General features: G+C 47.5%; 1 protein-coding gene across 9 annotated transcripts in view; it reads left to right on the forward strand.

Moving 5' to 3' along the window:
- SYBU (syntabulin) overlaps positions 1-23,875 on the forward strand; it is a 73,098-nt gene extending 49,223 nt beyond the window's left edge. For 7 of the 9 annotated variants that reach the window (XM_084864463.1, XM_084864456.1, XM_084864457.1 and 4 more), the window contains 4 exons: positions 11,501-11,603; positions 18,230-18,433; positions 19,707-19,856; positions 21,999-23,875. In XM_084864463.1, the coding sequence (XP_084720589.1) occupies positions 11,501-11,603; positions 18,230-18,433; positions 19,707-19,856; positions 21,999-23,106 (1,565 nt within the window). In that variant the 3' untranslated portion in view covers positions 23,107-23,875. Of the gene's footprint in view, positions 1-11,298; positions 11,393-11,500; positions 11,713-18,229; positions 18,434-19,706; positions 19,857-21,998 lie in introns of those variants that run through there. The other 2 variants (XM_084864458.1, XM_084864464.1) reach the window with 2 other exon arrangements.
- The last annotated feature ends 1,179 nt before the right edge of the window (positions 23,876-25,054 follow it).

Raw genomic sequence — 25,054 nt, forward strand, 5'->3', positions numbered from 1 at the left:
CCGTGGAGTGACCCACGCCAAACCCAGCTGGGAACTCCTGATCTCGTAGAGCCACCCGGGGTCTGAACAACCCGGGGACGAAAGGGTCGCCGTAGGCATGCTGGATCCTAAAATCGGGGTGGCGTAACCCAGAGACCCTGGCTGTACTTTGAACAGTCGATGGTCCATAACAACGAGAGGGAGAGGGGTACAAGGAGAAATGGTCCACAGACCGATTGTTTTTGCCTACAGAAATCATCACATAAACGGGGGCTCACTCTTTCCGTCGTCCTCTTACGGAGACTCCTGCCTCTGGGAATGCAAGTAGATGTTGATCAGAATGGAAAATCTAGCTAGATGAGCAACTGAAATAAATGCAATTCATTTGGGTTTATAAAAAAAAAAAAGAAGAAGAAAACAAACCTATGTTTTAGGAATACATATAAATGTGATCTTTTTTTTTTTTTTTTTTTTTTTTTTTTTTTTTTTTTTTTTTGTAAAAATGAAGCCAAGGACCTGGTGAGCAGGATGAGGGAGGCAGACGTAAGTTAGTGTCGATGTCCCGGTGTTTGTGATGGGTGGCGAAAGGATGTCAGATGTGAGAATGGAGCACGGCCGAGTGCTGACAAGATCCAGTGATGTAACCTGCTGGCAGACTGTTCCGTGGGGTGAAGGTCAAGGTCAGGGCTGCTGGGAAAGCCACGGAGTGAGCAGCAGTGACCCCGACTCCCGTGTAGACGGTGGACCGTGGCACCTGGTGCTGCTGCCACGGTGGGAAGGAGGCTGTGTGTGTGTGGAGAGCAGTTATGCATCATATGTCCAGAGGCTGTTGGGACGGGATGAGGAGAAGCAGTCGAGAGTATTAGGTCTTAGAGTCAATTTAAAAAGCTGTACTTAAAGCAAAATAAGCCAATCAAAACCAGTATCACTTGACCTCACTTACATATGGAATCCAATGAGCAAAACAAACTTACAAACAAAATAGGTCCAGAGACATGGATGTATGGAACAGACTGGCAGATCTCAGAGGGGAGAGGGGTGGGGGATGTGAAGAGATTTACCAAAGAATTTATATGCATACGAGAGGCCCGGTGCACAAAATTCGTGCACTGAGGGGAGGAAGGGGGCGGGGTGTACCTCAGCCTGTCCTGCACCCTCTCACAGTCTGGGACCTGCTCACTACACCTCATTGCTCAGCTTGCTGCTCCTTAGCACTTCCACAGAGGCGGGAGACGCTCTCACCGCCACCGCTGCACTTGCCAGCTTTGAGACTTCCGGCTGAGCGGCACTCCCCCTGTGGGAGCGCACTGACCATCAGGGGGCAGCTCCTGCATGGAGCATCTGCCCCCTGGTGGTCAGTGCGTATCATAGCGACTGGTCATTCCGGTTGTTCCTCTGTAAAGGTTGCTTAGGCTTTTATTATTAGGTTTCCATTGCCCATGGGACACAGATAATAGTGTGGGGAAGGCCCGTTGGGAGTGTAGGGGATACAGAAGCTGGGTAGTGGGGGGCAAAAGGGAAGAAATGGGGGGCACATCTGTAACTGTCAATAATCATAAAAAAGCTGTACTTAAGGACAGAGTGAGATTTTACGAAAGGTGTTAGCTTGTTACAGGTCACTGCATGCGAGTTGTAAATTGTGTCTTCTTCTTCCTAGCAAGCGGGTGTTTTGTTCCACTCGTGGTCTCAAACTGCTTGCAGACAGCACCGCCTCACTGAGGAGAGTGGACGCTGAGGTGATTTCAAAGGGGACCTCTCCTTTCCTTCTCACTCATGTTCTGTACTTAAAGTCACAGGCAGGTCCTAGCCCTGCCCTGATTTTTTTTTTTTAATTTATTAAGGTATTACGTGTGACTTTTTAATGTTAGTGGCATCTCAATCTCCATTTCTCTCTTCCACCTCGCCATCACCTCCTTCCTCCTGTTAACCTCCCCTCCCCACAAACACACAATGACACCCCTGCTTCAAACCCACAGCTGCACCTCGACTGCTGCTTTTCCCTGATTTAGGTTTTCCTGCCAGACACGAAGGGCAGGCTCCTCATTTTGGTAAACACCGGATAAACACTTCTCTCTAAATAGAAGCAGTCGGCTCTCGGGCTAGCTTTTTAAAGGCGGAGACATTCAGCATCCTGCAGAATACTAAGCAAGAAATCGAGGAGAAAGAACATGGGAGAGTCTGGAGCATTCTTTAGGGAGGTTTTGCGTTTGTTATTAGCAGATCTCTAAGCGAATCGATGTGGATGAAGTTCATGGACACTGTGGATGGAACCCTTCCCAGAGCAGCTCCGTGGAGGGCAGTGGGGGTGAGGGCCACCCTCCGGCTGACCTATGGAAGGGCTTGGGCCCGATGCTGATCCGATGTGGGAGACAATCAGGCCCACATGGTTCCTCTGGTGCCATTCAGCATGTCAGCCGTGGACACGTCAACCCGCCACAGGCAGCAGGTTAGGGCTGATGGGTAACCCCAATGCAGGGGTCTTCAAACTACGGCCCGCGGGCCACATGCGGCCCGCAGAGGAGTCTGATCCGGCCCGCCAGGTTTTTTGGGCAGTGAGCGCAGCCGAGGTGTTACAGTAGGAATTAGTAGTTCATATAGTCCGGCCCTCCAGCTCTCTGAGGGACCGTGATCTGGCCCCCACTTTAAAAAGTTTGAGGACCCCTGCCCCAATGGAACACATTCTGGATTGTGGGGTGTTTCTGCCAAATGGTGTTTGACACCCCCCCCCCCGCCCCCGACTCCAAACTAGCTGGCCCCTCCTCTTTCAAACAGGATTGGGAGGACTTCAAGCCATGGATTGACTGCGAAGTATCCCAAAGCTTTACAACCCGGCGTTGGTGTGTGCATGAAGGCGGCTGGAACTGCGGCCCCCATTTCCTTTCCAATCCCCTAAAAACATGTGTAGGCCAGGGAGGTGTTCCTGGAGAGCGCTTCGCTCCTGGGTACTTTGTCTGTGAATTAACTCTTCTCCTCGGCCGCCTGCCTGCCTCAGCTTCTGCTCACTCTCCCTCCACTTCCCGCTGAGGGGAGCCCTTGTAATCTGACCGGACCTGGGGAGAGGTGCCAGGTGCTCTTATCTTTGGAGCGCTCCTCCACCCAGCCTGATCCATGGCCACAATGGAAATGATTAAAAATGCACATTCCTGCCCTGGCCAGTTGCTCAGTGGTTAGGCCATCGGCCTGCAAATGCAGGAGGCAACCCATCGACATGTCTCTCTCACATCAATGTTTCTCTCTATGTATCTCCCCCTCCTCCCTTCCACTCTCTCTAAATGGAAAAAAAAAAAAAAAATACCCTCAGGTGAGGATTAACAACAACAACAATGAATGTAGATTTCTGAGCTTCCCTTAGACTTTCTGAACTGGATGGAGTGTTGCCCAGAAATCTGCATATTACCCAACCTCCCAAGTGATTCTTATGCACAGTAAGGTTTAGGGATCATCGCATTATTCATAGTCATTAAAAGGTTAATGTCTATGTGCATGTCTAACACATGGCTGGTGCTCAGTAAATTCTTGTGAAAGAAACAGATTAACCTTTAAAAATATATACACATGTATGTATATACACGGGTAGTACATAAAGGAGGAAACTAAAGCTTAGAAAAGTTAAAAACACTCGGCCAAGAACACATGAACTAGTGAGAGGTAGAGCTGGGCTTTAGGGCACCTTCTTTAGATGGACTTTGTGGGTGTGAATCTGCAGGCTGGCGCCTCCTTCTGGCAATGCTGAGTAGTGCAAGGCATCTGATTGGCTCTCTGGTTGAACTGCCTGATCTCTTCTTTAGCATTCTCCTCTTTCCACCTCTAGTCAGTTGACAGGGCCACCTGTTTATGTGTTACTAATGAAGCGAGCAGGCCCAGGGAAGTTGGGTGGTCAGTCACAAAGCCACACAGCACCCATTCTCCTACCTTGTGTTCTCCTAAGGTTGGCCAATGCCCGGGAGATGACATAGAGGGAGACTACATGTATCCTGGGGCCCTCTAGGAAATGCGTAAACGTTCACCCTGGTCAGAAATGTCCACTTCCTCCTCCTTCCCTGCGTGCGGTCTCTTTACAACCTGTTTATCATCTCTTTTCCTGGTTTGCGGGTGGATTGCCTGTGTCTCTGCCAGGACAGGTGGCTGAGCCAGCTCCAGACAAAGGAGTGAAGTAGGTGGAGCTGGCCTTGGCCCTGTGGGCTCTCTTGTCCCTCCTCTCCCACGATCTCTCCCTCCCTTTCTCAGACCTTCAAAGCTACTAGCGCAGGTGTCTGGCCTCTGTGAAGATGAAGTTGTTGTGAACCTGAGCGTGTTTTCCTTGGGGCTCGCTGAAGACAGGGTTCTAACCCAGGGGCATCATGGGAAGTTTGTTTCAGGACCATAGATCTTCAGACGTAGTCTATTGTGTACACACACACACACACACACACACACAGGTAAAAAAAAATAAAAATAAAAATAGAAACATGGTCTCCACTGAAGAATGGCTGAGGAAAAAACCACATTTTTAAAGGAGTGTTTATAAAATGCATGACAGGGGAAGAAGGCACTTCCTACTTGGGCTTATCTTAGGGAACGGTGTTTGAAATGCCCCCTTCTGGCCCGTTAGCCATGGATGCCATAGTTTTAGCTATGAAATAGTAAAAGCTAACACGTTGAGTGTTAGCTCTGTTCCGGGCACATGTTTCACCTAGTTTCCACCACCCTGGAGTAGTACTTACTATAGATAAGTTCACCCCCATTTTACAGGTGAGGAAACTGAGGCGGAGAGAAAGGAAATGGCTTGCTCAAGGCTCCATAGAGAAACGTTCCAGGATCCACACTCAGGCAGCTTCCCTCCAGAGCCCTCTTAATAATAGCACATTACATGGTGTAATTACTTTTATTATAAAGTAATGTTTTCTTTTAAGAAATACAGGGGCTTTCTTAAGAAGAAAAAAAAAAGACAAAACTAATTGCCCTTAATTGCAGTGGGCCCCTCGTTATAATTCCTATAACAAGAGTACATGCACGTGGTTAGAAAAGACACATGGTTCCCCAATGATAGAGAATGAAAACAAGAGTCTCTCGATAGCCCTGCTGTCCCCTTGCCAGCGGAAGCCCTGTTATCATATCTTTTTCAGTCCCTCCAAGTTCTATGTTACGTGAAGAGCTGCTCACACACAAGCAGCTATACCACCTTCACTATTTTGCGTCACATTTTTCTTAAGGAATATGCGAGTTCCTGACCTTTCCCCTTCAGCACGCACAGGTGCGCGCCACCCCTTTTCACGACTGGAGTCCTCACTGGTAGATAATTGTGTTGTCTTTTCCGATGCTTCTGTGCAGGATAAATCCCAAGCAGATTTATGTGCGCTGCTTCAGTTCGCACTCTCACTAAACCTTCCCAGAGCGTTTCCCAAACCCTGCACAGACAGAACCACCGTTAGCAAGCTTTGACTTTTTACTTTTATGCCAATCAGATGAAGGAAGTCTCCTTTTCATTTACATTTTAATGTTATATGTGAAGTTGTATGGCTTTTCATGTATGTTGTTCATTTTTTTCCTCTGTTGTCCTGTCATCCGTCTGTTCATGTCCTTGACTCATTTTTCTGTTCTTTTTATATATTTTTTTCTATTTCATATGAGCTTTCGTGAATTAGCTTTTAATCTGTCCTAGGTTGCAAATAATTTCTTTAAATGTATTATTTGATTTTGACTGCTATTTTCCCATAAATGATTTTATTTTATGTAGATTTATCAGTACAAAATTATTCACTTCTAAATACTTTAAATTTGAACTTTCTGTTTTTAAATGCGTGTGCATAAATGTGTGTGTGTGTGTGTGTGTGTGTGTGTGTGTGTGTATGCTTTTGTGTTTATGGTAGCTCCATTCATTGAACATCAATCGGAATGAAAATAAATCTTTTCTGAAATTATGATATAAATGGAAATGATGCTTACAATTTTTCAGGAAGACTTTCTGTTTTGAAATGCAACCATACTACTTTTTACATAGTTTCCCAATCAATTGATTGACCTTTTGATCAAATATTCCCTTTCTGCCTAGAAAGTGTGGCTCATGAGTGATTGAGCATCAACCCATGAACCAGGAGATAGCAGTTTTATTCCTGGTCAGGGCACAGGCCCAGGTTGTGGGCTCGATCCCCTGTAGGGGGAGTGCAGGAGGCAGCCAATGAAGGATTCCCTCTCATCCTTGATGCGTCTATCCTTCTCTCCCACTCCCTTCCTCTCTCTGAAATCAATATTTTTTTAAAAAATCCCTTTCTAAGATAAACCCCCTAGATAGAAGGTTCAAAGAATAGTTTGTAAAATCTAAAACAAAAGTCCTCTGTGAAGGATTTGTTTGATTCCTTGGCTTCCCCCACCCCAAAGCTTTGCAGCTAAAAGTCAGTTCTCCTGAACACACCTTACAGAGCATCTTCTTTTATAGTGTCTCCTCTAATTACATCTGTCCACCGGCCCAGCTGCTCCCCGATAGCTTTGCTTGGCTTCAGTGAAGATGGCTCGTCTCTCCTCCCAGGAGAGCTTTAAATAAAAGATCTGTGTGTCTCTGTGTGGGGATGAGAGGAGGAAGGGATGAGGGACTGGCTTTTTTCTTCCTTTCTTTCTTTTTTCTTTTTTAATTTGCTGCCTCTATGTGAGATGGGGATATGGATGGCCAGCCTGAATTAATGTGATAGCTTTGTGGTGACACCCTGAGGATAAAGGAAGGTTTGGGATGGTGGCAAGCTCTGGTTTATCGATAGAATGACTTCATACAACTCTGGAGAGCCAGGATCGCTGTCCTCCGGGGCCCATGATGTTTTCTGATGTAGGAGGACGGCACATTATCCTAAAAGCAGGCAAAAATAATTGCATCCTAGAGACCAGATCACAGGTAGTGGTTTTTAAAAGTGAGTTTTGTTGTCCGTTTTTGCACATATTCTTTCTGTTCGCATTTTTCCTTCTCTAATTCCCAGCCTCACCATCACATGCAGAGAATGCTTGGTGTCCTGGTGCTATGAATAAAGGAACGCTTCCCGATAGAATCTAGCAAGACTACCAAATGAAAAACCACCGGGATTTCTGGAGGCCAGCGAGCATAGCCTGTAGCTGGGAAATGCCTTCAGCGGCAGGGGGCAGGGTGCTCAGGCATCAGGACTGGCGCCACACGGTGTCTTAAAGGTCAAGTTCATCCTGCCTGTGGAGTCCTGCCAACCGCAGCAGCCGATCCAAGACAGTATTGATAAGGAACAAAGACAGTATTGATGAGGATGACGGGGATATGCATATTTTAAATCCCCTTCCGCTTTCCAAGTTTGACTCTTCAGTGGCCAAATCTTATTTTCCGTGCTTTGTCCAAGCATTCCTTGTGACATCAGAGATTCCCAGTTAGGTGTCTGCACACAAGCAGATGGGGGCAAACCTTAAATATTAAACAAATCATTACATTATCATTTCTTACATTATCATTAAGTAAGAAATCATTTCTTACATTATCATTAAGTAAGAAATTTAAACCTTAAATTTCTTACTTAATGATATTGAAATACTAAAAGTGTTTAAATTGAGCATACAGTCTGGCTTAAAAATTCTACCTTTGGGAATTAAAGAACTGAGTAGACAAGGATATAAGTTTGTATGCTCAAGTATACCGGTTTCAGGTTACGGTAGGCCTGTGTTTAAGAATGTGGACCCTAGGGTCAGCTGACGTGGGTCCCAGTCTTGCCTCTACTTCTTATTAGTTGTGTCACTGTTGTTGTGTCATTCAACTTTTCTGCCTTGTCAATGTCCCTACCTCATAGGGCCTGTGCTTTCCCAAGAAAGAAATGACTTAACCTGCAGAAGATGCGTAGGATGGTTTCTGGCGCATAGTGTTTGTTATCAATAGTAGGACAACTGGAAATAGCCTCATATGCATTGATTTAATGAAACAAAATGTGTTCTGCTTTCAAGATATCACATATTATAAGAAAGACAATTAGGTTACATGATAGTGTGTTAAGTCTGAATTCTAAAGAGTTGCATGTCAAAAGATTATAGTTGTTTTTGTTGTTTATTTTTATTTATTTTTATTATTTATTATTATTTTTTTTTGCTAATGAATTATAGACTACATTTTCCCCTTCGACCATTGCTGTTTTCTAAATAATCTACAAAGGAAATGTATAATATACTAACCATTGCCTTTTTAACGTCTTTGGAGTAACAGCAGCTAACATTTATTGAAAGCTTACAATGGAGATCAGGTTATATGAATACATGCATTGCTTGCACTGTCCCTATGAGGCAGGTGCTATGATTATCATCTCCATTTCACAATTAAGAAACTGAGGCACAGAGAGGCCCTATCTGTCTCGGGACCTGTATTTTTAGATTAGGTACTCTGTCTGTATGATTTCAGTACCAACAGAGCAATGAACTACAGCCTCCACAACAATACCCTCATTGCAGTCACTGTTTAAAGGAAATGAATAAAGAGTGCCTCCCTTCCCTGTGTCTGTGTTGCCAGCTAATAGATAAATTGGGGGGGGGGGGTGTCAGCTCTCCCGCCTTCCTCTTAGTTATCTTGATTCAGCAAATGGGGGAAGTACATCAGGTGATGCAGTAAAATTGACTTTTCTGTGTAGCCCTTAAATCAAGTGTGTTGACTTTACATTGCATTAACCAAACTGGAAATAGTTATAGTTTTGCAAATCATAAACTGAAGTAGTTGAGAAGTAGCATTTTTTTTCTCTTTTGTATTATTCAAATAATCCTGAATGCATCTATTGGGTATCCTGAATGAGCCTTCTAATCTCTTTCATGTGTGCAGAAGATAAGTTCAAAAAGTACAGGAACACGGTGACATGAGGGTCTGCAAATACGTAAGAGTCAATTATTTAGTTCCTGTAGCAATGAAGTGTCCCTTTAGTTCAGAGAACTTAATTACCACGGATCAAAGGCATCAGGAGGACACGGTGGATTTTCGGCAATTGTCTGTTTCTCTTGTAGAATTTCCTTTTTTTGTGCAGGCAGCTAACTTATGATTGATGGCTATTGTGTATCCTTTAGGAAATCAAAATGGGATGTTACCCAGTAATAATTTTACATTAGGAAATGATATCAGAAATCTGGTGGCTGCAGCCACAGTACCTATTTTTAAAAATATTTTTTTAATTGATTTTAGAGAGGAAGGGAGAGGGAGAGAGAGACAGAAGCATCAGTGATCAGAGAGAATCAGTGATGGGCTGCCTCCTGCACGCCCCACTCTGGGGACTGAGCCTGCAACCCCAGGCATGTGCCCTGACCAGGAATGGAACTGTTACCTCCTGGTTCATAGGTCGATGCTCAAACACTGAGCCATGCTAGCCAGGCACACTGTATCTACTTTTGAAAATCTTCCACCATTATGATTAAATAGCCAACCTGGTAATTTACTAGCATACAAAGCTGGTTGAACGAGGCTGTCCAGACTAGCGTGTTTCTGGGTACCACTGCCAGCTGTGCATCCTTGAGACTAAAATACGAACTTAGCCAGTGCCTTTCTCAGAGGCAACTAATTAGGTTCGGGGAGCTTCTGGCGTTCAATTTATCATTAGATAAAGTCTCTGAAATCCAGAAGGACTAGCCTGGCCCATCTTGATAAATTGCCAGCCTAATCCTCCCAGAATTCTGCTGGGAGGTGAAATTCACTACTGTCTTCTGTGCTCAGAGATCATTCTTGATCTCTTTCCCAGAAGAGGCCGGACTTCCTGAGAGGTACTGGCAGCCAGGGGAGGGATTGCTCTCCTTGCTGCTGCTTACCTTCCCCTCTAGCAAATCTACTAGTAACACAACCCGTCAGCGACAGGATCTGCTCCGCAGTGGGCCAGTCTGGCCACATCTTGCACATGTGGCTCATCTTGCCAGTTAGCGGGATGGTAGAAGTCTCCCGTGTCCCCGCATTCCCCACGGCCTTGCTAAGGATGCAGCGCGGTTCATGGAAGTGGCACGAGGATTTGGGCATGGTTTGTCACTCCCCAACCTTGCACAAATGAGCCTTGGTCTCCTCCATTGTGGAGCAGTGAGATCAATGCCTGCATTACAAAGTTGTCAAAAACATGAAGAGTAGAAAGCATCTCCTTCAGGGCCTGGAACCTACTAGGCACTTGTGAAGTCGTTTTTATTATAATCACCTTGTTCACTGCCTGTTAGAAACCTAGGGGATTTAAATTATTCGTTTTTTTTGCCCTAGCTGTTTGGCTCAGTGGATAGAGCGTTGGTCTGCGGACTGAAGGATCCCAGGTTCGATACCGGCTAAGGGCACATGTCTGAGTTGTGAACTCGATCCCCAGTATGAAATGTGCTGGAGGCAGCCAATCAATGATTCTCTCTCATTATTGATCTTTCTCCCCCACCTCCCTCTTTCTCCCTCTCTCCCTTTCTCCCTCCCTCCCTCTCCCTTCCTCTCTGAAATAAAGAAATTATATATATATATATATATATATATATATATATATATATATATATTTAAATTATTCATTTTTTCCTCAATTCACTAATGTGAGCTGGCTCTGGGTTCTAGACCAGAGAGTCAGGAGTTGTGTTGTAGGAGTTGAGAGACAAGGTCAAATAACTTGTACACCTTGGTTTGCTTTCTGAAAGCAAATGGAATTTCATCTTTTATTTCATCTCTTTCTTCTTCCCACTTATTCCCTCTCGCCTCTCTCTTCCCCTCCCCTTCACTTCCCCAGGCAAGCCATGGGATATTTTCATTACCATTTCAGACCCACATATTATTTATTGTTGTTGGAAACGGGATTCACATTAATTATTCTACCACTCTTCTAATTACATACCAAACTCTAGTCTGTACTCAAGACATAATGCAATCCTCCTAAACGAATGACCAATCCTCCCACCACCACCACCACCCCAGAAAACACCCAAAATTTCCAATTTCCCTTTAATTCAGAGGTTCCGTCACCGTGACCTTTTTTCGTTCTGCTTGGAAGCCCTCCATGCCTGCTTTTCGTTAAGGTTCTGTTTTATAGCAGAACTGCAGCCGCAGTCAGAGCAAGGCAATAAGCAGATAGCGCGGCTCCAACACTTCTCTGGAGCCCAGGCTTGCTTCCTGACTGCCTCCAACTGGTTGATCATCTCCAGACCCCGAAGTGCCAAATGCACGTGTGTGGCTAGCTGACTACAGAAGCCCGGAGACGAACTCTCTGGGAAAAAACTACTGGAGTAGTTTTGCCTGCAGCTCAGTCGGCCCGTAGGTGCTGTGGGGAGGGCCTGTGACTCACAGGGTGGATGCATGTGTCTCCCCCACGTGGGCCCCTGTGGGTAGAGCCCGCCGGACGCGGGACATCTGTATGCAGCCAGCCTCCTGTGCTGCTAGGCTGTGCTTACGAACCATGCTCCTGTGTGTGCGCCTTCCCTTGGCTGCTGCGGGGAACACGGGCCGGGAGCTCTGGAATCTTGGCAGGTGTGGAGTCAGAGCGCACAGGCAGGCCGCCAGGGCCCCGGGGGGCCGGGCGCTGGCCATCGGCCTGGGCTTCCTTCCCCTCACGCTTCTCCCCCTGTTGTTTTGCAGGTAGCGAAGCCGATTTCAGCTCCTCGAGCAGCACGGGCAGCATTTCCGCGCCTGAGGTCCACATGTCTGCGGCCGGAAGCAAGCGCTCCTCGTTCTCACGCAAGTAGGCACTGACTCCCGCCCTGTGGTTAGTCAGGCCCTGTCCGCGGGCGGCTTACCTGGACTTTGATGCTTCTAGAGAGCCACCCAGAGGACTGTCCAGCCGTGTCTTGGTCAGTGAGTGGGTTCTGTGGGTTTTTTAGGGATTAGAAGTGGGTGTTTCGCTCTGCCTGTCCTCCTGTGGCCACGTGGCGGCGTGGCCTCTGTCACCTCTCAGCCAGCCTTCGGCTCTGGGTCCGATCCACGTTCTCCTCCTCTCTCACCTGTGTGCTCACTCACCTGGGCCTCCAGCTAGCCTTCCAGGCTCCCCCCGCCTCCCCTCGTGAATCTGGATTACGAATTCACCCTTTCTTCCTTCCAGCTGAGCTTCCTTTTCTTAATTCTGGTGCAAGAAGCATACACGATATATAAGCATCAATATCGGTCATCCCAATATGTACTTGGGGAAGGAAGTGTGACGTTCCTAGGCATGAGCGGCCACCGCAGGGAGGGGCACAAGAGCTCAGGGTGTGGGCTCTGGGGCCAGGCTGCCTCTGTTTGAACGGCAGTTTCACTTACAGGCTGCGTGGCCCTGAGCAAGTAGCTTAGCTTCTCCAAGCCTCAGTCACCTCGTCTGTAAAACAGGGCTACAGCCGAAACCGGTTTGGCTCAGTGGTAGGGCGTCGGTCTGTGGACTGAAAGGTCCCAGGTTCGATTCTGGTCAAGGGCATGTACATTGGTTGCGGGCACATCCCCGGCAGGGGGTGTGCAAGAGGCAGCTGGTGGATGGTTCTCTCTCATCGATGTTTCTAGCTCTCTATCTCTCTCTCTTCCTCTCTGTAAAAAATCAATAAAATATACTTAAAAAAAAAAAGAGAAGAAAAATAAATAAATAAAAAAAATAAAACAGGACTACAGTGAGGCCCACCTAATAAGGTTTATTGTCAGGATTAGATTGGCTGATTCAGGTCAAGTGTGGGCTCATAAAGGAAAGGAAGCTCAGCTGGAAGAAAGAAAGGGTGAATCCATAATCTAGATTCCTGAGGGGAGGCAGGTGGGAACAGGGGAAGTGCTTAGACAGAGCATAGGAAGCATCAGCAGGGTTTGCCTCGGATGCTGTTTGGGGAGAGGGGAGAGGACTGGGGGACACTGGCACCTCTTCACACTGGGAGGGACAGGGATTCTCTGCCACCATCAGCGACTTGCTCTACAAGTATTTGTGGAGCATCTACTATGAGACAGGTTCTGGAGATGGGGCAGGAAACAAAACGCCAGGAAAATTACAGTCCTTCTAGCAGGGGAAGAAAGAATAAGTGCATAAATAATGTAATTACTTTTATTTTTAAAATATATTTTATTGATTTTTTCACAGTGAGGAAGAGAGAGGGAAAGAGAGCTAGAAACATCGATGAGAGAGAAACATCGACCAGTTGCCTCCTGCACACCCCCCACTGGGGATGTGCCCGCAACCAAGGTACATGCCCTTGGCCGGAAACGAACCTGGGGACCCACCCCCCAAGTCTGTAGACTGACACTCTATCCACTGAGCCAAACCGATTTCGGCTGTAATTACCTTTAAAACCTGCAGGGAAAGGCTACAGGAGAGTAATGGGGGTGCGGTGTGTTTTGGGTAGGGGGATTCTGGGAGACTTCTGAGCAGAGACCTGAACAAAGCGACGGACGAGCCACAGACACTGGGGGGTGATTTGTCTCCAGACTTTGGGGATGCCACGTGGCTCTCCTGGGCCACAGTGTCCAAACGTGTATGAAAGAGGTTGGACTGCATGTTGTTGTAAGCTCCCTTCCTGGAGGAAAGCTGTCTCGTTCCTAAAATCTGGCATTTCTGGGAGTCAGTTCCCATTCCCCTTGGGGAGGCCGCAGCTTAGGCTGATGTTTACAAGGGGACCCGAGACCCACGGTGTAGAGTTTATTGAAAACAAAGCCGAAGCCAGACAAACCTGTAGCAAAAGAGCGAAGTCCACATGAAAGAGCAGTCGTTCTGTTCCCAAACAGCATCTGTTTTGGAAATAAATTGCCTCTGAGATCACAGGACGGTGAATATGAACGTTCTCTGTATAAGTCAGATGGGGCTCGCTCTGAAAATAACCCATCAATCTCACCCATTCAAGAAATTAGCCCATACCCATGGTACAGGCATCGAAGAGCAGAGAAGCAAAAGGAAAAAAACAAATGTCCTAAAGAAGAAGCCAAATTTGTTAAGCCTTTCAACGGAATTTGTGTTTGTGGTTAAATTCCAAGGTAATGCCAGTAATGCTGAGTGACTTGGAGAAAATGTGCTAGTCTGGAATTCATGATATCTCTAAGTGGTTAAAATTTGATATGTTAAACATAAAATAGATAAATGTAACTATGTGCAAATCAGATGTATGGTTCATAGATGGCAAATGGAAATTGGAAATATTCTATCCATTACCCTCACTTTTTTTTTTTTTTTAAATCCTGACCCCGGGAAATGCTTATTGATTTTAGAGAAAAAGAAAGGGAGGAAGAAAGGAAGGAAAGAAGGAGGGCGGGAGGGAGGGAGGGAAGGAAGAAGGGAGGAAGGGAGGGAGAAAGGAGAGGTGGGGGGGAGAGAAACACCAGGGAATCAAACCTGCAACCTAGTTATGTGCCCTGATTGGGAATCGAATCTGTAACCTTTCAGTATACAGGACAACACTTTAACTAACTGAGCCACACCAGTCAAGGCCATAGCATAGAGCATAAAGAGTAGATTTCTATGATGGACTAGCTCAGCATTTCACATTGTCTTTGTGACCCACACATTGAGGGCAACTCCTCTAGATGGGCCAGTATCCTTGCCAAATTCTGTAATAGTTTATGATCTGTTTAATTGGCTCAATCCTATTAGAAAGGAATTTTCTTTGTGGAGAATTAGCTCCTGGGAGGAAGCATGGCGAGAACATTTGGCAAAGGTGGGGTGGGAGGAATGAGGGACAGGTGGAGTTGGTGAGAGTCCTTTTGATAGGTGATTTTAAAAACAACACATTAGAGATTTACAAATGGTCTCTTCTTACAGAAGGCCAACTCTGGTGTATCTGAGGCATTCTCTTCCTTAAACTAAAATCCTGTCTGATCAGAGGCAGACGGAAGTGAGAAGAGAAGGGCTTGGGATTTGGAGTCAGACAGTCCTGCACCTGAGTTCAGCCTCCATTGTTTATTAGGGGCATGACCCAAGCCCTGGGCCCCAGTTTCCTCTCCTGGAAAATGGGGTAATCATGGCCTCTACCTCATGCTGCCGTTGCTGATGGTGGTGGTGCCGATTATGGTGATGGTGATCATACCAATTTGCTAGGGTTTCCATGACAAAATACCACAGACGAAGTGGCTTAAATGATAGAAATTTACTTTCTCACCGTTTTGGAGACGATTAGTATGAGATGGAGGTGTCAGCAGGTTTGGCTTATTCTGAGGCCTCTCTCAGCTTTTAGATGGCCGTCTTGTCCCATTTCCTCACAGTCTTTCCTCTGTACCTGTCTGTGTTCAATTTTCCTCTTCATATAAGGACTCTCATCAAATTGGACTAGAGCCCACCCGAACCGCCTCATTTCAACTCCATTTCTTTTTAGAAAGCCTTGTTTTCAAACAGGGTCACATTCTTAGGTACAGGTGGTTAGGGCCTCAACCTATGAATTCGGGGGGCACACAATTCAGCCCAAAACAGTGATCATGGTAACGATGATGTGATGATGGTGTTGATAAGAATGTGACCTGAAGTAAAGGACAGCAGCTGGGGAATAGAAATTCACCCGGGCCCCTCCCGAGGTTTCCATCTTCAGGTCTCCCTGTCTCTCTTTCCATTTATCCTCCTTCTGTTTGGGGTGGGGTAAGCAGAGTTCTGTCTCTCCTCTGTGGACTTCATTCTTGTTCACCAAACCAGGGGCGTTAGGTGGGCTGAGGAGGGCAGCATTGGGTTTGCCTATTCACAGCCATGACCAATATGGAATCCCTGCTTCTCCTTCGAAACGTTTTATCATCACCCATGATGCCTTTGGATTAAACTAAATGTAAGGAACAGAACAGAGATTGTTAAGTATGTACTTTCTCTTAAAAAAGTTAGCTGTTACAGTCTACAATCATTCATTTCCTGAAATACACGTGAATAAGTTTGAAGACTTGATTGTACTTCAGTCATGCTTAATAGCTTAAGAGTTTTTGCTTTAGTCTGTAGAGCAGATGAGTTCTTACAAAATCCTCATCTAATTGCATTTGTGTCTTAGTCACATACTACACTGAAGAAGTCAGTGGCAAATTCTTCAGGTCACAACCATATACATAGCCTGGACCCAATGTACCTGTTTACAAGCTCAGAGCAGTATACTCCACTTGGGGAAAGTAGGAGGTATTTTTGCAGTGTGAAAAGACCTGGATTTCATTCCCTGCTCAGCTCTGTGTTCTTGAGCCAGTTTTTCGTTTGCTTGCTTGCTTGCTTGCTTGCTTGTTTGTCTCTCTCTCAGCCTCAGTTACTTACTGAGTACTTCACAGAGAGGGAGCTAACCTCTGTACCAGCTTTATATCCAGCATGATGGTCAGTTACATGAAACAATGTTCACAAAGCACCAGGAACAGGGCTGGAGTCACAGGAGGTCCGTGGTGAAGGTAGACTCAATAGGATTCCCCAGGTCAATGTTAGGGGGGCGGGGGGGCGGGTTCTTTGCTGTCTGCCCTAACTTGCAATGAATGGCTAACCCTCCACATTCCTCACAGCCACGGTAAGAAGTAGGCGGGCCGGTTGGTACCAGGCTTGGAAGTGACGTCTAAAGAAGCAAACTCAAGCCAGGGTGCATGTTCTCTGCAGCTACTCCTGCAGTCCTCCCGCCCCCGGGGCTGCTCGAGGTGCTTTGTCACAGAGCCATCAGCCCATCTGTTCTCTATAAAGCGTCCCCTTTTCATGAAGAGGAGACAGAGTCCATTTGCATGCTTTCAAAAGGAGAGAACCTTTTAACTTTCCAACGTGGTGACGTTTCCTTTGTGTGTGATTTATGGGTTGACAGCGAGTTGACATTGCACTTGATTTTAAAGGATTGTGGCTTTGGAGCCAAGTGTGCCCACGTGCACGCTCACATTCCCGTCCACACACGCTTCTCATTGAGACGTGCCTGTTGGACACGGCGGTAATTAAAGTGGCAAGCGGGGGACCCTCAGAAAGCAGGATGCTCTGTGTCCTCCTTTTCCAACAGTCTTTTCAGAATGCTTCCCTGGGACCCGATTAACAGGGAAGTGGAAACAAGTTTCTTCTCTGGTGACACCCTATCGTTGAATTGCCCTGAACAGCTTGTCAAATGCCCTCACGCGCCTTCTTTGATTTTTCCTATCAACTCTGTGAGGAAGACAGGAGAAGTTATCATATATCTATCCCCATAGATTAAGTTCCTACAATGTGGCAGTGCCAGGATGTAAACCCAGTGTATTCAGTCATCAGTCATCCAGGGAGTGCCTAGTATGAGCCAGGCAGCAGCGGGGACAGGAAAGGCCAGGCTGTGTGTTTCTGCCCACGGCATGCCCTCGTCTTCAGGAAAGGAGGGTTAGGGTTGTGATGCATTGTGGTACATTTCACGTCGGAAGTTCGCACAGAATATTAGGGAGCAACAAGGAATGGCACTGACACCGGCCGTGGGAAAAAAGAATCCAGAGAAGGCTGCTTGGAGTAGGTTCCCACCAGTTTCGAAGTAGGAGGTACCCAGAGGCTTAGGGTAGGGAGCAGAGGAGAATATATTGTACTAGGCAGAGGAAATTAGAAGCTTAAAAATATAAAGTTGATGGAGAGCGTGGATTGTCAAGAAACTGTAAGTCGTTTTGAATGCTGCGATAGAGGAGAGGTATGGGGCGTGGCAGAGGGTGGGTGGGACTGGGGGGTGGGATTGGACCTTGCAAATATGCTAAGAAGTCTGGCCTTTATTGGGGAGGCACGGGGAGCTGGTGAATGGCTTCCGGGAGGGCATGGATATTTACATTCCATTTTAGAAAGGCCTCCAGCTGCAGGGTCAGCCGCCTCGCCCAAGGGGTCAGGACAAGAGGCCAGGGACGGAGTGGGGGCTGTGACATTTCAGCAGTTCAATGATGAAGGTTGTGCTAAGTTATCGGGGACAGAAAGAAAAGGGGTAAAAAAAAATAGGTGGTTAAAATCATAGGCTTGATACTTTTATGTGGGCTATTTTATTGTTCTACTTTCTCCTCCTCCTTTATGGGCAGTCCCCTACTTCCCCTTTCTCCAAATGAACCAACCCAATCGCCTTAACCCACCTGAAGCTGAAACAGGTGTCCTGGAACCAACCCCACATCCAAAACCGCCTCCAAAAGGAACCGGCACCAGATCAATATTTACATGGCTTGTGTTCCTGGCAGGCAGCTGGGTTTAATCCAAAACAAGCTTTGTGGTCAGAAACCACTTGAAAGAACAGAGAGGGGGAGAGGTTGCCGGTGCGGAGAGCAGAAGGAGAGAGAGCATCAGGCAGGTGGGAAGGAGGCTGCTCACAAGGGCAGTGTGCACCAATAACTGCATTGCCTCTTTCTAACTCTAGAACTTGGATTTCTTTCGTGGTAACTAGCTCTAAGAGTAAAGCAGTAGTGGTGGCCACCCGTAGCCTCAAGGGTTTTAATTTTTTAATTTTTTTCATGCTCTTCCCTCAGCCGAGGTCCCCACGGGCGGAGTAATGGAGCTTCATCACACAAGTCTGGCAACAGCCCCCAGTCCCCGAGGGAAAAGGACCTGCTGTCCATGCTGTGCAGGAATCAGCTGAGTCCTGTCAACACCCATCCCAGCTATGCACCTTCTTCCCCAAGTAGTAGCAACTCGGGCTCCTACAAAGGAAGTGACTGTAGCCCAATCATGAGGTGAGTTCTGATCCTCTTTCAATTCATGGTTCCTACATGGTACGTTTTCCTTTAAAAAAAAAAAAAAAAAGTTATGCAACTCTTATTCTGCAACAAGATACTTCTCTTTCCCACACACAGCTCATTGTTTAAGGGCTGCTGCCAAAAGAACGCAAGCCACAATCTCTCCTAAGTTTCGGTGATCCAAGTAGTAGGGGGTGGGTAGGGAGAAAAACGGCATCACTCACATGTCCCTTGAGATACCAGTTACATGTTGAGTACCACATGGTGCCAGGTTCCGTGTGATGTGCTGGGACTAGAGCATGGAGCAACAGAGCTGGGCCCTGGGCGCACCACCCAGAGGAGAAGGAGGACCTAACTCATCTCACGACGAGAACTCACTGAGATGATTCTGCAAGCATAAGGTGGCCAGGGCTCCAGCGCTGCAGGGACCAGAGGAGGCCTCGCTGAGAAAGTGAAATTGAAGTGAGATCTGAAGGTCACACAAGGAATGAGTTAGTCCTTGAGGGATTGGGGAGGCAGAAAGAAGGAACTGCCCATCCAGAAGGGCCAGGACAGGAGGGACAGAGGGTGGCTGGAGGGCAGGCTCAGGGAACAGGCGAGGGCAGTGGCTTGGGTTGGGGCCACAGCCAGGGAAGAAGCTGCCAGCCGACCTCCTTCAGCCCCTTCCTCTGGGCGTCTATCCTCACCAGTCAGCTCTCGTACAGCCTGACCGGGGCTGGGTTCCAGCTCCCGGTGGTTTGTAGGACATCGGGCACCTCTCTTACCAAACACACTCAGCCTCGTTCCTGTCAGGAGGAGGAAACTGCCCACCGAATCAGCACACTCACTCCAGGGACTGCGTTCAGAACAATTTGAATTCAACTCCTAACAATCGGGATCTTAGGGGCACATTGTGTGGAAAGTTAGGTCATCTCGCTCCCTTGCTCCCTTCCTTCCCTCCTCCCGCCTGCCCTCTCTCATTGTCCTTTAACATAAAACGGCCTGCTCCTCTGAGCTGGACCATTGTGTATTATTTCGTCTGAGATCACTCAGAAGCCAGAGAAAACCCTCCCTCTCCCCCGTCACCCTCCCCACACACCACCCTGACATTCCAAGTAATGAACATCCTAAGGCTGGCAGGTAGATCACCATCCCCTTTCATGGTGAGGCCACCCGTTTCTGAGGTTTAAGATCCCAACACACAGTCACCACTTCTTCTCAAGCTCTTCTCTGGGCCTCCATGGGCCTTTTTTATACTAAAGGTAACGTTCTGTTGCTCGGGCTGTTTCAGGCGGTCTGGAAGGTACATGTCCTGTGGTGAGAATCACGGGGTCAAGCCCCCCAATCCGGAGCAGTATCTGACTCCCCTGCAGCAGAAAGAGGTGACAGTGAGACACCTGAAGACCAAGCTGAAGGAATCGGAGCGCCGACTCCACGAGAGGCGAGTCCCAGTTCCTTGCACACTTAAGGTGGCTTAGGGCATTTGTTTGTGTTGTTTTTTTTCCTTCTTCTTTTTTTCTATAAAATGAAATAGGAAACCACACTGTAGAAAATTGGAAAAGAAGAAATGTGACTGCATCCCTGTCATGTTTCATAACCCAGACCAGTGTTTTTCAACCTTTTTTGGGCAAAGGCACACTTGTTTCATGAAAAAAATCACGAGGCACACCACCATTAGAAAATGTTAAAAAATTTAACTCTGTGCCTATATTGACTATATATAAAGTAATTCTCTTGAATAGGAATCAAATAAACACAAAGAAAGTATTTTATAATTACTTTATTATGAAATATTAAGTAAACAAAATAGTGAAAAATTATAAAATTCTTGTCTTGTCTGCACCTACGGCACACCAGGCAACATGTGCCGCGGAACAGCGGTTGAAAAATGCTGACCCAGACTCTCAGAAGATGCGGCTGTGTCCGGAGTTCAGAGGACCCTCCTTCGTTAGAGGGGACCGCCTCCCTGCTCTGGGTGTGAGCAGCTTGGACAGGGGGAGCTGGGCGTGTGCCTGACTATTTTTAAATGGCAGGAACACTCAGAGGAACAATCCATACTTCCAGCCCAATGCGTCACACACGGGGAGCCCCTCGTAAGCTCTGTTTGTATCGGTGAGGGAGTGGATGGCTGTGTGCACCGTGATTCCTGCCGGCTATTTCTGTGCTGAAGGAAGGGGTTCGTTATTCTTGGCCAAGTGCTAAGGTAAAAAGCAAAACAAAGCAGCCCATGTTTAGAGATCTTATCTGAGAGAGAAGAGACCTTTGACGATTTGAGCAGATGAGATTCTCTGGAACATCTTAGGATGGATGGGCAGAGCTCCAGCCAGGGGAGCTGCGAACCCAGGGTGAGGTTGCCCAGAGTCAGACCCTACTTTCTGGAAGTCTTTGGGGGTGTGATTGGAGGAAACCATGTGAGGGTTTGAACAGTCATGGGAGGGAGATTATTCAATCCTAAACTTAAAGCAGCAAAACTGACACCATATCTTCAGATATGTCAAGAGGGTGCACACAGCCATCCACTCTCTCACAGAAATAAACAGAGCTTACGAGGGGCTCCCTGAATGTGACCCATTGGGCTGGAAGTATGGATTGTTCCTCTGAGTGTTCCTGCCATTTAAAAATAGTCAGGAACACATCCAACTTCTGTCAAAGCTGCTCACACCCAGAGCAGGGAGGCAGTCTCCTCTAACAAAGGAGGGTCCCCTGAACTTCTGAAACAGCCACACCCCCATTGTGGGGCATATATATACACACACACACACACACACACACATATTCTTTAAAGTGAAATGGACTTTCCTTCCACAAACTATCTATCTATCTATCTATGAAAGACTAATATGCAAAATGTCCCCTTAGGTATTCAACCAAGAGACTGGGAGTATAATTGCTCACTATGACATGTGCTGACCACCTGTGTGTAGTGCAGTACAAAGGAAGGCCCTGGCTGGCAGCCAGAAGGCCCCAATCAGCCCTGATTGCTGACCAGACCTAGGGACCCTACTCATGCATGAATTTCATGCACCAGGCTTCTAGTAGGTATATATAACAGGATAACTGAGAGACTCTAATGTGTTCTAATAATAAAATTTCAAATATTAAGGTTAGGCTTTTAAAAAAATATAGTCATTTATTGTAGAGAAGGAGAGGGAGAGAGAATCAATGATGAGAGAGAATCATCAACCAGCTGCCTCCTGCATACCCCCTACTGTGGATTGAGCTCACAACCCAGGCATGTGCCCTGACCGGGAATCAAACCATGACTCAAATATTAAGTATTGAATAAGGTAGAATGCTTGTAAAATACTTAATGCAATGTCTGACATGTAGTGATGCTCCACAAAGAGGGGGGAAAAACAATAGGAGTGTTTTTTATTCTGATTCTAGTTATTAGAATTATTTTAGCCATGTTACAGTTGAGGGTGGGCTTATTTATGGGTATTAACCTGGGAAAGAAAAAATGCTCAAAACTGGCTTCATGTCTGTGTTCCAAGCGGAAGAGCCTGGTCTCTGGCCTGAGCGTCCGCTGGCTCAGAGATGCCGTTCTCTCAGCCTCGGGGGTCTGCTCCTCTTCTCCGTGCAGGGAAACGGAAATCGCGGAGCTGAAGTCCCAGCTGGCCCGGATGCGGGAAGACTGGATCGAAGAGGAGTGCCACCGGGTGGAGGCCCAGCTGGCCCTCAAGGAGGCCAGGAAAGAGATCAAACAGCTCAGGCAGGTCATCGAGACCATGAGGAGCAGCCTGGCCGACAAAGACAAAGGCATTCAGAAGTACTTCGTGGACATCAACATCCAGAACAGGAAGCTGGAGTCCCTGCTGCAGAGCATGGAGCTGGCGCACAGCGGCTCCCTGAGGGACGAGCTGTGCCTGGACTTCCCCTGCGAGTCCCCGGCCAAGAGCTGCCCCCGAGACGCCCCCGTGGGCCAGACGGCGGATGGGATGTCGGTGGAAGAGCAGGCCACGGAGGAAGGGGTGGACAGTGAGCTGCTGGTGGGAGACAGCGGCGTGGATGGCTCGGATTTGCTGGATGAGCTGGCCACGGCCACCGACACCCAGGCGGACGACCTGGAGCTGCTGCATTCCGGCCCGGGGGCAGAGGCCCTGGCGATGATCATGCCCACGGAGGCAGGTCTGGAGGAGGAGGGCCGCGTGGTGGTGGTGGTGGAGCGGGCCGTGCAGACCGACATGGTGCCCTCCAGCCCCGCGGTGTCCGAGCTCCTCCAGTACATGCTCCAGCTGCAGGACCCCTCTGCCTGGCGCTCGGCATCGCCTTCCGAGTCAGCGGCCGACTCCACAGAAAGCTTCCCGGAGTCCATCTCCGCCTTGATGGTGGATTTAACTCCCAAGAACCCAAACTCGGCCATCCTTCTGTCTCCCGTGGAGACCCCAGACGCCACGGTGCAGACGCAGGCCCCTGCAAATAGCCTCACGCGAGAGCTGGACTTTGCAGGCTGCGCAGGGGAGAGGTTGGACGGCGCCCTCCAGGGGGCCCCGGGGAGGCAGTACTGGAGCCGTAGCTTCCTGGTGGATCTCCTGGCCGTGGCTGCCCCCGTGGTGCCCACCGCGCTGTGGGTGCTCAGTACTCAGAGGGGGAGCACGGGCCCCGTGTACAACATCGGGGCCCTGCTCCGGGGCTGCTGCGTGCTGGCCCTGCACTCGCTCCGCCGCACCGCCTCCCACGTGCAGACCTAGAGGCGGTGTGGTGCCAGGCGGGGAACCTGGTGCCAGGCGGGGGGAGCAGCAGCAGGTCCACCCGGGCTGGTCTGTGTTCTGTCGTGTTGCTCCTCGGTGTTTGATTTGCACTATGTTTAGTGGAAGCCCCTTCCCTGCGGAGGAGGAGCGGAGGCACCTTCCAAAGGCATGGAGACCCTGGTTCCAGGCAAAAGCCCCGCCGCCCGTGTGGTGTCGAAAGCATGCTCGTGACCGTGACCCTGCGTGTCGTCAGAGGTGCCCGCTCTTAACCCTGGTGGTTCCGGAAGAGAAAACGCAAAGTGTGCACTTTTCCAGACAAGCTTCTGTCCTGCCGGCATGCCATCTCCCTGCTTTGCTTCGTGCTGTGTTGCGATGTGTGACTGTTCCAGCATCCCCGGTGGTCTTGTGCGTAGCAGCGGGGGGGGGGGGGGGGGGGGGGGGACTGTAACCAAAAAATGAACGTGTATTTGCGTCCTGGGTTTGAAGAAGTCTTGGCTAATCCTTTAGTGTCTTCATTGGGGTTGGTAAGGTTCGAGTGTTTGCCGTTTTCTACTAAATGTAGCTCCAAAGTCTAAAGATGGCTTTGTTTGTTCTTAAAAACTGTTAATTGATGGAACTGTCTGTAAGTTTACAGTGTATTAACTTATTTTTTTTTTTTGCTTATTATAGATAGCGTTTTATTGGAAATTGTTTGTAACCAGACACTTCGGCATGACGAAAATAAAGATTAGTGTTTACAGTTAAATAAATGTTTTATCCCCGTATAAAATTATGATCTCTGCAGTTTTATTTTGATAGACAAAAAAGATTAAATGAGTAGCAGATCCTTGCATGGTTATCAATAGTGGTCTGTGAAAATGGGATATATTTTATCTACTATGCCTTGGTTATTGCCCATCCTCCACTAAAATATTAACTCTCTGAGGGCAGGAATCTCTGTTCTCTTTTGTTCATAAATTATACCAAGAATTTAGGACAGCATAATGCAAATAGTAGGTGTTATGTCCACGCTGACAGGAGCCAGACCAAGAGACATGAGTGTTTAAGAGATGTTATTACATTCTCATCTCAGCCCTTCTGTTCACAGATGAAACAATAAATTTATAAGTTTTGCTTTTTAATTTCATTCAGCCTGGTTCCTCTCAGCCTCGACTTAACAGTGGGGATTTTAGCACTAGCTGTTATAATAAATTAATTTATCCAACAAATTCTTATTGGGTGCTCACATGCTAGGCACTTTACCGGCTTGCTCTTCAGTAGTGGAGGATTCGGTTTCTTCTTTGAGAGGTCTTAAATTCTGCCTGTGAATGACATAAAATATGCCAACAAGATCATTTTAAATAGCAGTAAGTGCTTCCAAGGAGATAAACAAGGTGAAGGAAAGGAAACATTAGCACTGATGGGTGAAAAGGAGCCTGTCACATGAAAATATGGCAAATAAAAGAACAAATGCAAAGGCCAAGAGGCAGAGGAGGGCTCGGCATCTTATAGGGGATCCAAGGAGGCCAGTGGCTGGGGCAGAGTGAAGGGGAAGGGGAGGTCTGGAGAAGTGGACAAGCCAGTTCATATGGTGCCAGGTAAATCATGGTAGGGCTGGGTTGAATTTATTCCCAGTGCAGTGGGAATATTTAGAACAATGATATAATCTGGTTTCTCCTCTCCCCTTCTCCCTCTCTCCCCAGATTCCTCCCTCTCTTCTCTTTACCCCCCTTCTCTCTGGCTGCATTGTAAGTAGGCAGGAGCAGCAGAAGCAAAGAGACCATATAGAGATTTATTGTAAATAGTGCAGGTGAGTAATTATGACAATTTGGAGGTGGATATATAGATTAAGTTGAATACCTGAAGATATAGCTTTGAAGAGAGAACTGTTGTGATTGGCAGATAGATTAGATGTAGGGAGGGGGTGAGGTAGGGTTTAAGGGAGAGAGAAATTAAGGATGGATGATTC

The sequence above is a fragment of the Pipistrellus hanaki genome (genome assembly GCF_964339955.1).
Source record: "Pipistrellus hanaki genome assembly, chromosome: 17".
Lineage (NCBI taxonomy): Eukaryota > Metazoa > Chordata > Mammalia > Chiroptera > Vespertilionidae > Pipistrellus > Pipistrellus hanaki.